Source organism: Podarcis tiliguerta, assembly GCF_965153285.1.
Source record: "Podarcis tiliguerta genome assembly, chromosome: 12".
Lineage (NCBI taxonomy): Eukaryota > Metazoa > Chordata > Lepidosauria > Squamata > Lacertidae > Podarcis > Podarcis tiliguerta.
The window spans coordinates 134,046-148,122 of record NC_139545.1 but is presented as its reverse complement, the minus strand read 5'-3'; the positions used below and the strand labels follow the sequence as shown (position 1 = coordinate 148,122).

General features: G+C 50.9%; 1 protein-coding gene across 8 annotated transcripts; it reads left to right on the top strand.

The window, feature by feature from the left end:
• Positions 1-418: 418 nt before the first annotated feature.
• Positions 419-13,193, top strand: LOC310661294 (zinc finger protein 165-like). Of its 8 annotated transcripts, none has more exons than XM_083407156.1 (4): positions 419-1,141; positions 4,276-4,355; positions 11,382-11,888; positions 12,051-13,193. In XM_083407156.1, exons 3-4 carry the CDS (start codon positions 11,481-11,483, stop codon positions 12,252-12,254), a joined length of 612 nt encoding a protein of 203 aa, XP_083263282.1. In that variant the 5' UTR covers positions 419-1,141; positions 4,276-4,355; positions 11,382-11,480; the 3' UTR covers positions 12,255-13,193. The 8 variants fall into 8 exon arrangements, 7 of the variants coding, with proteins under 7 accessions (XP_083263282.1, XP_083263280.1, XP_083263279.1 ...); XM_083407154.1 differs by having other exon boundaries at positions 11,249-11,888; XM_083407153.1 differs by having other exon boundaries at positions 4,276-4,423; positions 10,706-11,888.
• The last annotated feature ends 884 nt before the right edge of the window (positions 13,194-14,077 follow it).

Below are 14,077 nucleotides of genomic sequence, written 5' to 3'. Positions count from 1 at the left end.
TTGGCACCTACACCCAAGCTAAACACTCTGTCAGTTTGCCTCAGATTCTAGAGAATTGTAGGCTTCAGAGAGCCCCAAGGGTCATCCAGCCCACCCCCTGCAATGCAGGAAGTACACTTTGATTGCAACTGACACCCAGTAACTGTTACTCATGAGCACCAGAAGCAGGTGTTGTCCCCTTCCAACTCTGTTTTTGGAGAGCTCCTGACACACCTCAATGGGCAGAGCTCCTGACACACCTCCTCAGGTTGGGCAGGTGGCCATGTTTCCATTTCACTCTTTCATGAAAAGTATGTGTTGCTTGATTGTAGAACAAAAAACCTTGAAGCAGTTTACAAAACCAGCAAAAGCACAGGCAAGCGCAGCAAAATCCTTGGCAGTGAGCATGAGGGGGGGCAGAGGGCACGTTCATGGCAGGGAGCACCGTGGGATTTTCACTTGAGTAAATGCAGGACAGGATGGCCGAGAAGCATAGCTCTTGCAGGGGGACCTCCATGGGCAGATGCAACCTAGCAGGGAATGGACTAGGCTGGGGAGGGGGGCGAGCGAAGACCAGAAGCTTAACGCTGTGATGCAGCAGCAGCAGCAAAAAAGGCGAATGCTCTTCTCGGCTGCCTCCGCAGAAGTCTAGTGTGCAGATCAAGGGAAGTCCGAGTCCCGCCGCTTCTGCCGCAATTTAAGAAGGATGCTGCCAAGCCGGAAGGCGGGCCCAGGAGGGTCTGGACGGCGCTCGAAGGAGGGAGAGGCTGAGGGCCCCTTGGGCGGAGAGCCAAGCCCAGCCCCGTTTGTCCGCCTCCCGCTGCTTCGCTCCTCCAGGGGCGGAGCCAGGATTTCTGGCCGGGGAGGGCATGACTTTTGGGGGGGTAGAAGCGACGTGATCGGTCAGTTCTCCCCCCCCCCCACGCCCTCCTGGCTCCGCCCCTGGTTCCTCCTCTTCGGCCGCCTCAGCTCGGCTCTCGCCGCCCGCTTGCTTGGCGCGGGAGTTGGGGGGGGGGAGGGGGCGCCGTAGCTCCTCTGGGTCTCGGACTCCTCTCTCTCGGACCGGCTTCCATTCCCTCTCTTCCACAGAATTCAGCTCCTCTGGCTTGGGCAATCTGGGCCTTGGATCAGCAGTGCGATTCTGGCTACCCATAGAAATAAGGTATTCACAAGCCAGAAGAAAAAACATTCCCGTCCTAAGGGTTAAAAGCAACGGATCTGCCTTCCTAGAGGGGATGGGAAATCCGGGGGGGGGTGCGGGTCCTTCAGAGCGAAGGTCACCCAAGGAAATCCTCTCTGGATCCGCCTGGGCGGCTTTGGAGAGAGAAAGCTCGGCAGCTGAGCAGCTGAGCTGGGTTCCTAGAGGGGACAGGAAACAGTGGAGGAGGAGGCGGTCCTCCGGAGCCAAAAAGGGAGCTCTTGTAGCCTTGGCAATTCAATTCAATTCTTTAATTTTGCGGCCATTGGCCCATATTGAAAACAATACATCAAAATTTATCCATAAACAATACAATTTAAACAGTTCCAAGTTAAAACACCCATATAAAACCAATTTTACTTCAGTTAAGTAAACACTGTACACAATAAGCTCCCTCTATGTAAACCGCAATTCAAATCCATCAGATTTTGGGGGTATGCGTCTTAGTTCTGGCACTTATTGATGGTTCTTAAGTTTAGCTAAGCTGTCAGAGTCATACAGTGATCCATTTCTCCTCTTTTGAAATAAAACATTAATCAGGTATCTAGCAACAGCAAGGGATCTACTTGTATCTTCGTCGTTTAATAAGTATATTATTTGGGCTTCCTGAGGTCCGTCAGCAACTCTCGATAAATATGGTGCCAGAAACTTGGACCGTGAGGCCGAATGTAATGGACAACAGAAGATTATATGATATAACGATTCTATAGATCCACTTTTACAGTCACAGAGGAGTGAGATCTGTCCGTTGGAGAGTCTGTTACCCAACACGTTTGATGGGAAAGCATTGAATCTAGCATTTATAAAGGCGTACCTGTGCGTCACCACAGATAAGGTAGTTAAATAAGATGGGAGTTTCGTTGGTGGTGTTAAGCCAAGGTTTATCGGCGAACAGGTGCCACCACCTGTCGCAATATTAAATTGTAAATCCATCTCCTCTAATTTGTGAGTTATAATTCTCTTGGCAGAAATTAAATCCAATTTTAATAGTTCAGATGGAGATAGTCCTAGAGACACAAGTTTCCCATGTATTATTTTTGCCCAGGGGCTGGGGAAGTCATCTCTCCAGAGACACTGTATCAAGTGGAGATTTGGAAGTTTATGCCATAATTTCCATAATGTAGTTTCTAGAGATGTTTTAGTTCCAGTCGTATAGCAGTATTGCTTACACACCTGGGTAATTTTAGCAACCTTCTTAGAAGCTGGTTTTGGGTTACCTCCAAATGGGTTAGATTAACAAAAGACCCCCATAATGGGATTGCATATGCTATTGTTGCAATCACCTTTGCCTTGAAAACTTTTAATACTGATGGAATATGGAAAGCCCCATCTGAAAAGAAAAAACGCAGTAGTGCAAAGGAAAGGGCTTTAGCTCTGTTTAATACATATGCAAGATGGACCTTCCAGCCCATGTTATGTTGGAGAAGGACTCCCAAGTACTGAAATTTAAAGACTTGGTCAATAGCTTTTCCGTCTATTCTCCAATTATAGGTTTTTCGACTCTTGGTGAAAATTAGGACTTTGGACTCTTGGTGAAAATTAGGACTTTGAACATGGTTAATTGTAAGAAAATTTGATTTGCAGTAAACATCGAAAATTTTTAATGCCCTCCTAAGGCCGACTCTCGAGAAGGATAGGATCACTGCGTCGTCTGCGTAGAGTAGAAGCGGGCAACGATGTTGGGCAAGACGGGGGGCGTGGATCGTTTCTTGAGAATCTATCAGAGGCGCCCTCACTTATAGATTAAAAAGGGTCGGAGCGAGGATACATCCTTGACGAACACCTCTATTGATAGTTACTGAATTTGAGAGGTTGCCGGTCGTCCTGTAGCCTTGGCAACTTCTGCGTGGGCTGAGTCTCCTGTCTCCCCCGCCAGAGGGCGCAGTGGGGAGAAGGGAGTCCCAGGGGGGCAGGGGACCCCCAAGTCCAGGGAGCAGAGAGACTCCTGCCCCCTTCCTCTCTGCCAAGCCGGGGAGGGGGACCAGGGCATTCCTCGGCATGCCTGGCCCCCTTCAGACCAAGGAATCCGGGCCATCTACTAGCAGATGTCGTAGTGGAAAAGAAAGATTTGTACTGTAGCAGGAAACGCCCCCCCCCCCATCATTCAGTTTGTACAAACTTCACACACACTCACACTCACACACTACATACGCTACACTTCTGTTATAAATTCATAGAAAATCAACCATACATCGGATTTGCACTGTTCCACTTTTATTTTACTCCATGAAGGAAAGACTACAAAATGGGGAAGGTTTGATACAGGGCACCATAATCCCTTCACCATACCAGCACATCCACAGTTGCTATGCCAACCCTGATGATCCCAGACAGGAGACAATCAATATCACAAAGAACTTGCATATGGGAGTGGATTCAGCGCAGACTGGAACAAAGGACAATGATCAGATCTTCCCTTAGGGGGCAGGAAACTGCGACTACCTTTTGTCTTCAGAAAATGACTCATGGGGAGGGGTAGAAGGGAACCAGCCAGGTGACAGGACACTCAGGTTACCACCACAACTCCTCCCTCAACCCCTCCTTTCTGTAATGTATGCATGATGTTTCTGGGGGTGGGCTTGACCTAGAGGATGGGAATTTCAAAAGTTTTTGTAAGGTCTTGCACACCATTTTTCTGTGTCTTTTCCTCTCTCCTGCAAGTGAGGGGAACAGTTGCAACAGTTCAATAAAGGGCAAGCCTACAGGCTGCTGATTTGCTCCAATTTACTCTGGTTGGGAGGGAGCCCTCGGATTTTTCCGGTAACAGTACGTAAAATAGATGCAGAAAGAAAAAAGAAAGAAAGGAAAGCGTGACCCATGCAATCAATTGAGGAAGTGCAGTGTAAGCGGTGGAAGTCATTTATTGAAATTTTATTATTATTTGTTTATTGAAATACATGTAGAATAAATTTGGAAGAAATTCTTCCTACTTTCTTCGCTTTCTCTTTTTCTAATTTTCCTTTTTCCTTTTTCTTATTCTTTCTTCTTTTTCATTCTTCTTCTTTTCTATATTTTTCTTTTTTATTAACAGCATTATGGAACTTTGGATATTTGCATGTAATTAATTAATTAATTAATTAATATTGGGGAAATCGCAGGGGTCGGCACACCGTCAGTGCAATAGATGAGCCTTACCCTGGGAAAACCTCCTTCACGATCAAGGTGTCTCCTCTGCCAGGTAAGTATATATGTATGTGATTGTAAGACTTTGTTAATTGATTTTGATTTTGTAATAATTATATTAAGGTAATGTCAGAGCTGGCTCCGGGTCCCAGCTCACCAAGGACCAACGCTAGCCGATAGTACAGTATCAAAGTCTTTATTGAAGAATAGTCTCCATTTACAAGTCTCAGCGTCCCAGCTCTACGTCTGGACTTTAGACCGGCGAAGCTCTGTCTGGGTCTCCGCCCCCTGTGCACCAGTTTAAGACTCTAATCTTACTCCACCTCTTCCTTCTCTCTCTCTTCCTCTGGGTCTTACTACCCCCCGGGGTCTCATTCCTCCTGGACTCTTCTGACGCAGAGCTTGACCCCTCTGACTCCTCCCCCTCTCTTCGGCGGGCTTTAGGACCTGGCTCCCTACCCGGGCTGCCCACCTTGCCGCCCTCCTGTACATTTGAACTTGGCGCGCGCGCGCGTTTAACTTTCCGGATGACCGTTTCCTCGCTCCCTGACGAGGGTGTGGTCACTCCTGCCTCACGTTCTCCCTCTGCCTGCGCGCTCCCTGATCCCGATGCCTTGGACTCCTCCCCCCTACTGCACCCTGGGGGGGACGCTGGTCCGGATTTCCAGCTGCTACTCTCTGAGTCCCCTCTGGCCCCTTCTTCCAGAGGTGTCCCCCTGGGCACTCCCCTTGCCCTGACCATGGGGGCCCCTTTCTGTGAATCCTCCGAGTCACTGGAGAGACTCAGAGACCTCGGACTACTGTCGTCGCTGACATTTCCTTCAGACTCCTCCCCCTCGCTCTCCGTTTCCTCCCTCTCCTGTGACTCTGCTCCTGAACCCCTGACATCCATCCCCCCCTCGAAGCCCCCCCTTCCCCCCTCCCCTTCCTCCGGCGGGGGTGCTGGGTGCTCCGTCGTTGTGGGGGTGAATGGTGGATACAGTTCGTCCCCCGTGGCGTGCATCCAGTTAGAGAAATCCGGCTCGTCCTCCGTGTCTTCGCCGACCTCGTTCTCCTCTGCTTCCATCTCCGTGCCGCCATGCTCGAACCCAACGTCCTCCCCCATCACGTCCATGTCCCTCTCACCCTCGTTCCCCTCTGGGTCCGTTGCCTGCCAAGGGCCCCTCAGCCACCTCTCCTCTCCTCGATTGTCCCACCAAAACGAGCGGTCTGAGGCAAACCCCGAGGGCGAGCCCTCCGGTGAACGCGTTTCTAATGCTGGTTCTTCGTCCGAGGTGAATCCCTGGAACGTGCTGGTAGAAAGCGTGGGTGTGAAAAGCCAGTCGTCGAAATACTCGGCTGGCATGGGCCTGTGTGGGAACAAGGCATGAAACTCCTCTTTGAGGAGAGGCTCGTCCAGGGCATAGTCCGGCACCCAACTGTTGGCGCTGGCCGGGGTACCTTCCCTTGCGAGAAAATATTCTACTCCCTCTTCCCCCCATCTCGAGTCCAAAATCTCTGTGACCTGGTTGATGGGTTCCCTTCTTGGCGACTCCCTCCTTGGGGGGATCTCCCTATACTGGTCTGGTGCCGTGCCCTGCGCCTGAAATCGGTGAGGTGCTTTGTAGGGCGTGAGCACCGACCTATGGAATACTGGGTGCATTCTGGATCCTTCCGGAAGTGTCAACCGGAAGGCCACCGGATTGATCTGTGCCTCAATTAGGTAAGGTCCTAGCTGCTTATGTCCGAGTTTCTTCTTAGCTAAGGATCTGGTCGGCACTGCGTGGGCCGCTAACCACACCCAGTCTCCCACCTGTATGTCTTCACCAACCCTCCTGTGCTTGTCAGCCTGCAGTTTGTATGCGTGCTTTGCAAGCTCTAACTGCCTCCTAAGCTGCTCGTGGACTTCCTGCAATTCCGCCGCCAAGACTTCCGCTGCCTGTGGCTCCCCCTCCCCCAGTCTGTCTAATCCCGGGAAGGTTCTGGGATGCCTCCCGTTGTTGGCGAAGAACGGCGTCACCCCTGTGGACACGTGCTTCGTGTTGTTGTAAGCGAACTCAGCGAGCGGCAGGTAGTCCACCCATGTCGTCGGCTGTTGATTTGCATAGCATCTCAGGTACTGCTGCATGATGGCGTTGACGCGCTCCGCTTGTCCGTTGGTCTGCGGGTGTCTCGCCGACGCTAGGTTGATCTTGACGTTCAGGAAACCCATCAGCTTCTGCCAGAAGCTCGAAATGAACTGGCGCCCCCTGTCGGACAAGATAGACCGTGGCAGTCCGTGCACCCTGAAGACGTGGTCTATGAACAGTTTGGCGGTCTGTTCTGCCGTGGCCACCTTCGCGCACGGAATGAAGTGGGCCATTTTAGTGAACATGTCCACCACCACTAGCACTGCCGTTTTACCCCTTGAGCTGGGTAAATCCGTGACAAAGTCCAGGGCCACCCTCTCCCACGGTTCGCTCGGGGTCTGCAGCGGTTCGAGCAGTCCCGCCGGAGGTTTGTGCACTGACTTGGCCCTTTGGCAGGTGTCGCACCTCGCGACGTACTCCGCGACTTCCCCCCGCATCTTGGGCCACCAAAAATCTCTGGCAACTAGTTCTGCCGTCTTCTCCTTGCCAAAGTGCCCGGCGGTGGGTGCGTCGTGTAACTGCTGCAGTACTTTCGCCCGGAGGTCGTCTCCCGGTACATAGAGTGCTCCTCTGCGGATGAGCAATCCGTCTCGTACTTGGAACTCGTCGTCCTTCACCGTGCCCTTGTGCACCTCCTCCATCTTGGCTTGTGCGAAGGGGTCCTCCTGCAGTGCTCGACGGACCGCCTCCAAGTCCACGGTTGCTGAAGCGCACGCCCACGCTTTCGGAGCGAAAATGTGCTTGGCCGCTGCTGGTGCCGCCTCTTCGAGGTATTGCGGCTTTCTGGACAGTGCATCCGCCATGATGTTGTTGTCGCCTGGGATGTATTCTATCCTGAAGTCGAAATCCGCAAAAAATTCCGCCCATCTGATGTGCCGCTGGTTCAGGAACCTTGCCGTGCGCCAGTACTCCAGGTTCTTATGATCCGTGCGAACCTGCACTGTGTGTTTGGCCCCGACGAGGAAGTGCCGCCACGCCTTGAATGCTGCATGAATGGCCAGCAACTCCCTGTCCCAGATGGTGTAGTTCTGCTCCGACTTGCTGAGCTTCCTGGAGTAGAAGGCACACGGTCTCCAGTCCCCATGCGGGTCCTCCTGCAACAGTACGGCGCCCACGGCTCTGTCTGAGGCGTCTGTTTCAACCCTCATCGGTTTGCTGGGATTCACATGCAGTAGCTGCCCTTCGGACGAGAAGAGACGCTTAAGGTTCTGAAAGGACTGCTCCGCTTGCTCCGTCCAGATGAACTTCTTCTTCTTAGAGCTGAGCGTGTCGGTAATGGCCGCCGTCTGCATCGCGAACCCCTTGATGAACTTGCGGTAAAAGTTGGCGAACCCCACAAACCGCTGGACCTCCTTCCGATTGCGCGGGCTCTTCCAGTCCAACACTGCGCGAACCTTGGCGCTGTCCATGGCAAGCCCCTTGTCCGACAGCTTGTAGCCCAGGAAATCCACCTCCTTCCTGTCGAACTGGCACTTCTCCAGCTTGGCATACAGCCGATGCTCCTGCAGTCTCTGCAGAACTTCCTTGACGTCACCTTCGTGGGTCTCCTCAGATTCTGAGAATATCAGGATGTCGTCCAAGAAGCAGACGCATGTCTTGTAGAGGAGACCCGCCAGGACGTGATGCATGAAGGCTTGAAAACAGTGGGCGCCATTTTGTAAACCGAAGGGCATAACTCTGTATTCATATGTGCCCAGGGGCGTGAACATGGCAGTCTTCCACTCGTCTCCTTCCCGTATGCGAATCAGGTTGTACGCCCCTCGCAGATCCAATTTTGTAAAAACGCGTCCTTTCCTCACCGTTGCCAGCAGGTCATCTATCTTGGGCATGGGAAAGGCCGTGGGCTTGGTCTTGGCATTTAAGAGCCTGAAATCAACTACAAGCCTCTTTTGGGGCGTGTCCCTTTTCTTCACAAAGAATACAGGACTGCCCCCCGCTGCCTTCGACTCCCGGATGAAACCGCGCTTCAAGTTGAGGTCTATGAACTCCTTGAGCTCCTGCAGCTCGTCCTCAGACATGGAATACAGTTTCCCGGCTGGCAGCGTCGCTCCTGGCAGGAGGTCAATCTTGCAGTCATAGGGCCTGTGGGGAGGCAGCTTGTCCGCTTCCTTCTCGCAGAAAACCTCCAAAAACGCTGCGTACTTGCGCGGCACTGCTTGCAGCGTGCCTAATTGTAGCTGCGGGTCGTCCCCTCCTTCTTCCGGGCTAGGAAGGATGCAATGTTCCGCGCAATAGGAGGAGCCGAAGGTCAGTTGGCGCTGGTACCACGCCAATGCTGGGCTGTGCCTGTGCAGCCAACTCATGCCCAGGACTACAGGCGTGTCCGACAGGTGGGTGACATTAAAGCTGATGACTTCTCGGTGATTTCCAATCCGCATCACCATTGGTTGCGTTTGTTGCACCACCTGCCCCCCTAACAAGTCTCTGCCATCCACCGTGACAACGTTCAGGGGCAGTGTGGCTGGTAGCAGTGGTATATTGTGCTGCTGAATGAATTCCAGTCCTATAAAGTCAGCGTTACTGCCGGAGTCAATGGTGATCGGCACCTCCACAGTGCGTCCATTGGGCAGTTGGAGAGACGCTGTAAGCTGCACCACTGGTTTGGGTGGGAGGGGGTCTGTGGGTTGCAAAAGTGCTGGGGATTGTTTCATTGACTTGTCTGGCTGGACCCCAGTGCCTCTTCCTCCAGCCAGACTCCGTCGTTTAACTGTTGCTGCGTTTTCAATTGAGCTGCTTCTGCGACTGTTGCCGAGGCTGCAGTGTGCTTGTGGAGCCTCTGGGGACACTCTTTCGCCATGTGTTGAGCACTGTCGCAGATGTAGCACTTCCTGTTCCCTCTAGGAGGCTTCGTTTTGGCTGCTCCCGGTGTTAGGGCTCTGTTAGCTGACTGAGCCCTGGCACCTCCGATCTCCATCGGCTCTTCTCCCCCTCCCTGCGAGGGTGTGGAGTGCGCACGCGCTGCTTCTCTGGGAAAGAAGGGAGGTGCTCTGGCTGGTGCCCTTCCCCAACGCCCTTCTTCCCTGTTCCAAGGACGTTCTTCCAGATGCACCCCGATTTCCAGAGCCCTCTGGACTACCTGCTGGGTGCTCCTTGGTCTCTCCCCTCTTCCAATCTCTGCTTTTACATCTGCATTCAACCCCTCCCAAAAGAGGTCTCTGACTGGCGCAGAATCTTTTTCCCACCCCAGGGCATGAACCAATCCGAAAAAGCGTGTATGGTACTGCCTCACGCTGGCTTTGCCTTGTTTAAGTCCATGTATGTCCCTCCTGGCAATATCGACGTCTACCTTTGATAAAAAACATGAGTCCATTGCTTTAATAAAAGCCTTCGCATCTTGGAGCGCTGGATCATTGTCCCTCCATAGATTCCTCAGCCACGTTTTGGCTTCCCCATGCAAATGGGACAAGATAAACCCCACTTTCTCTCTCTCATCTCTAAAGTCTTTGTCAAGTAGATCCAGCGCAAACAGCAGGTCTGCTCTGAAGTTGGGGTACTGCTGCAAACTCCCGTCGAAATGCGATACAAGGCTGCCTCCCCTTCTCCCCAAGCCAATGCCTTCTGCCTTGGATCCCGTTTGCCCCTGTTTAGAAAGCACGTCCAACCTGACCTGGAGATCCCGGCAGGAGGTAACCATTTCCTCCTCTCTCTTCCTGGATGCAATTACCTCCGTGCTGAGTTGTGTCACCGCTTCTTGCAGGGCTTTTATCTGCTCTTCCGTCGTCATCTTGCCTGAGTTTTGTGAGCTCTGTAAGCACCCCTCCTCTGCCCTCGCTGCGTCGACTCACGTGGCGAGGTTCTTGGTGCCAAAACTTTAAAAAGGAGACAGAGCTTACTGTCAGAGCTGGCTCCGGGTCCCAGCTCACCAAGGACCAACGCTAGCCGATAGTACAGTATCAAAGTCTTTATTGAAGAATAGTCTCCATTTACAAGTCTCAGCGTCCCAGCTCTACGTCTGGACTTTAGACCGGCGAAGCTCTGTCTGGGTCTCCGCCCCCTGTGCACCAGTTTAAGACTCTAATCTTACTCCACCTCTTCCTTCTCTCTCTCTTCCTCTGGGTCTTACTACCCCCCGGGGTCTCATTCCTCCTGGACTCTTCTGACGCAGAGCTTGACCCCTCTGACTCCTCCCCCTCTCTTCGGCGGGCTTTAGGACCTGGCTCCCTACCCGGGCTGCCCACCTTGCCGCCCTCCTGTACATTTGAACTTGGCGCGCGCGCGCGTTTAACTTTCCGGATGACCGTTTCCTCGCTCTCCGTTTCCTCCCTCTCCTGTGACTCTGCTCCTGAACCCCTGACAGGTAATAAAATTAAATTTTAAAAAAGGAATTGAATGTGTTCTCAAGAGTTGTTTTGGGGATTCAGGAAGGAGGGGTAGACCCTGGAGTTCCTTGGAGGAAATGGTGGGAATGAAATGAAATTAATAAAGAGACGGAGCCCAGTCCGTAATCTGACGGCTGCATTTTGCAGCTGTTTCTGAGTTGTCTTCAAGGGCAGCTGCACATGGAGGGCATTGCAATGATCCCATTGGATCCAGAGCATGGAATACCATGGCCTTGTCCTCTCATCCCAAAGAGACTGGGGCTGGCAAACTAGCCAGAGCTGGAAGGGGGCAATGCTAGTCACTGGGCCACCTGGGAACCTCTAAGCAGATGTGGTGGTGGGGTTATGCTATGCAACATTATTGTTATTTTAATTATTATAATTAGTAATTACCCATCCTATTATTTACATGCAGTTCACCCTAAGTTCCCAGGGCAGATTCCAACATTAAAACACTATAAAAAATAGTTTAAAACTAGAACTAGAAGATTTCTTCTTCCTTTTTTTCTTAAAGAAAGAAGAAAGCTCAGAGTCTGGCCTGTGGTGCAGTCCAGTCCTGGTTCCTTCCAAGACTCATCTACACTTGCACAGGGAACCACCTTCTTCTCCTTCCCATTTATCAGTTTTATAACAGAACAGTGTCTTTATTTGTAGAATTTGCCAGTACCTCTCATTCATTTGGATGGACAGAACTTAACAGAAGACCAAGGGGTTCCTTCTGATCTTTTGGAGACTTCCTGATAGCACAGATGGATGAGCAAGACTCAGCTGGCCCTGAAGCAGGAAGAGGCCATGGCATTGACAATGGGAGCAGTGGGGGATTCTGGGAAAACTCTGCAGAAGATCCTGGGTGAGGAGGACACCCTCCGCTCAGAGGTGCAGAGCCGGCAGTTCAGGTGGTTCTGCTACCAGGAGGCCAAAGCACCCTGCGAGGTTTGCAGCCAACTCTACTACTTCTGCCACCAGTGGCTGAAGCCAGAAAGGCACACGAAAGCTGAGATGCTGAACCTGGTGATCATGGAGCAGTTCCTGGCTGTCCTTCCAGCAGAGATGGAGAACTGGGTGAGGAAATGCGGAGCAGAGACCAATTCCCAGGCAGTGGCCCTGGCCGCAGGTTTCCTCCTGAGTCAGGCAGAGGAGAGAAAGCAGGCAGAGCAGCAGGTGAGAGAGACTTTCCTCTGGGGCTCTGAACAGGAGGGACAGTATCCCTAAATCCCATCCTTTTTTGGAATGACACTGGATACCCCTCAAGTTTTTGTCCCAGTCATTCCTTTTCTAACCCATCTCCACATTCTCTATTACAAATCCTTGTTGCTCTTTCAGGAAAAGGATCAGTCGGCAGCAACAGGTCCTGATCCCTCTGAGGCAGAGAGGACTTCGCTGGACACCAGAGAGAGGCCGCTGAGTAAGGAGGAAGGAGTTGTTTCTCAGTCTGGCCACGTTCTGTTGACACTGGAAGTAATCCCTGGGTTCTTTCAGTATCTGAGGGAAGGACAAGAGATGTATTTTCACATAACTAAAATATGAAATGGGCACAAAGGCCAGAATGCGCCTCTGAGAGAAGCACCATGCACTCCTGGCTCCCCTTTGTCTCTCGTAGGTGAAAGAAGGATGCCGGCAAGATCTCCTCCTCCATCTCTTCATCCTGGTGGAGGGGAAACAGTGGCTGAGGAACTGGATCAGATAGGGGGAAGGAATCTTGGGGGGGAAAGAGGCTGAGGGGTGGGGGAGACAGGGCGTTTCTGGGGGCAAAAGAATCTCCTGCTCTTTTTTCTTCTGTCAAATCTGGAAAACTGGCATGCTTACACAGACAGAATGATTTGAAGAAATCAACATGGAGTTCCACCCATTTTCCCTAAGACCTGAAAGATTGCTGCGCCTTAAATCTTATTAAACAAAGGAGAGCTGGAAGAGAGCCCAGAGCCCTTGAAGATAAAAAACGTGGCCTCGGGGGGGGGGGGACCACACTGAAAATCAACTGACGGATAACAACACAGAATAAAATGCTTCTTGCAAGTTAATAGACATATGGATTTGTTAAACGCAATAGAAAGTCATATACCAGTGATTGTGATGATAAGACAGTGGGTTAAGTTCGGAGTTATGAAATTGGGGGGAAACTCTTCCAAAAAAAATTCCTTTAAAAGAATCAAGTCTTAAAACAAACAAACAAATTGTCCTTAAACAGTATTTAAAAGAATCCTTCTAAAAAAATTGTCCAGTAGCACCTTAGAGACCAACTGGTCTACCTACCTGAATCTGGGGGAAAACAAGAGAAGAACACAGAAACAAGTGAAAGAAACTTTCTCCCAATAGCCCTCCCCATTTTTTTTAGTTTGGAATGTATTCAATCCATTAATAATTTTTTAGTTCATCTTCAGTGAAGGTTTGCCCGATCATAAATCAGCAAAAATAATGTGAATATAAAAAGAGAACAGAAGGCCCCGCCTTCACTTACCTAACAATCCTGTTACGACAAAGTCCTCTCCAGATCAAAACCTTGGCACACAGTGGCTAATTCATTTAGCAGGTTATCATGTCTCCGTCTTCCAAAACACACCTATTTCTTAAGTCCAGATTTTTTATCTTAAAAAACAGAAGTATTCCCGCTCACGGTGGCCACATTGGAGAGTTCTGATTCATGCAGTGCCAAGCACTCAGGGCCCCTGCCCCCTGCATTCCGTCGGAGCGAGAGACAGTTAACGGACTATCTGCCAGTCAAAGCTTGCCCTCCCTGACCTGGGGGGGGGTCACAAGGATAATTACTCTCATATTATCCTTAATTAACTGCATGGTCAGAGTCCGCTTCCATGTGTCTGCTGCACGCCATGGCAGTCCATGCCGGAAGTCGCAAATGCAGCGTTTTAAGTGCGTTATACAAAGGTGACACTAGATGGCAATGGTGAGCTTATGGCAAATGCAATATATTTTTCAAAATCCTTATTTTAAAAAGCATTTTCACAGCATTTTTAATATGTGTCTGGATTCCCCCACTCACACAGGGTCAACAGAATTGTTGCCCATCCGAAGATCACAAGGCCTTTTTTGCCTAAATCAACCCCGCAGGTGGTAAAAACAAAGAAGCACAAAATATTTTACACTGTTTTTTTTAAAAAGAATTCCAACAATCTAAGGAGCCTTTGCTGTAAGGCTGTGGGGATCTCTACCCATTTACCTGGGAATAGAAGGCATAAAAGAACCTCTGAGTTGATGTGTAAAGGATTGCACTACAAAGGCCTAAAATGTTGAACCAGACTCCAGCTCAGTTGATAGAGCATGAGACTCGTAATCTCAGGGTTGTGGGTTTGAGCCCCATGTTGTGCAAAAGATTCCTGCATTGCAGGGGGATG

Excerpts from the sequence above, each read along its gene's own strand:
- LOC310661294 (XM_083407158.1), top strand. The coding sequence starts at position 11,481 with ATGAGCAAGACTCAGCTGGCCCTGAAGCAGGAAGAGGCCATGGCATTG. Across the intron at positions 11,889-12,050 it reads GAAAGCAGGCAGAGCAGCAG|GAAAAGGATCAGTCGGCAGC; the intron begins GTGAGAGAGACT and ends TTGCTCTTTCAG.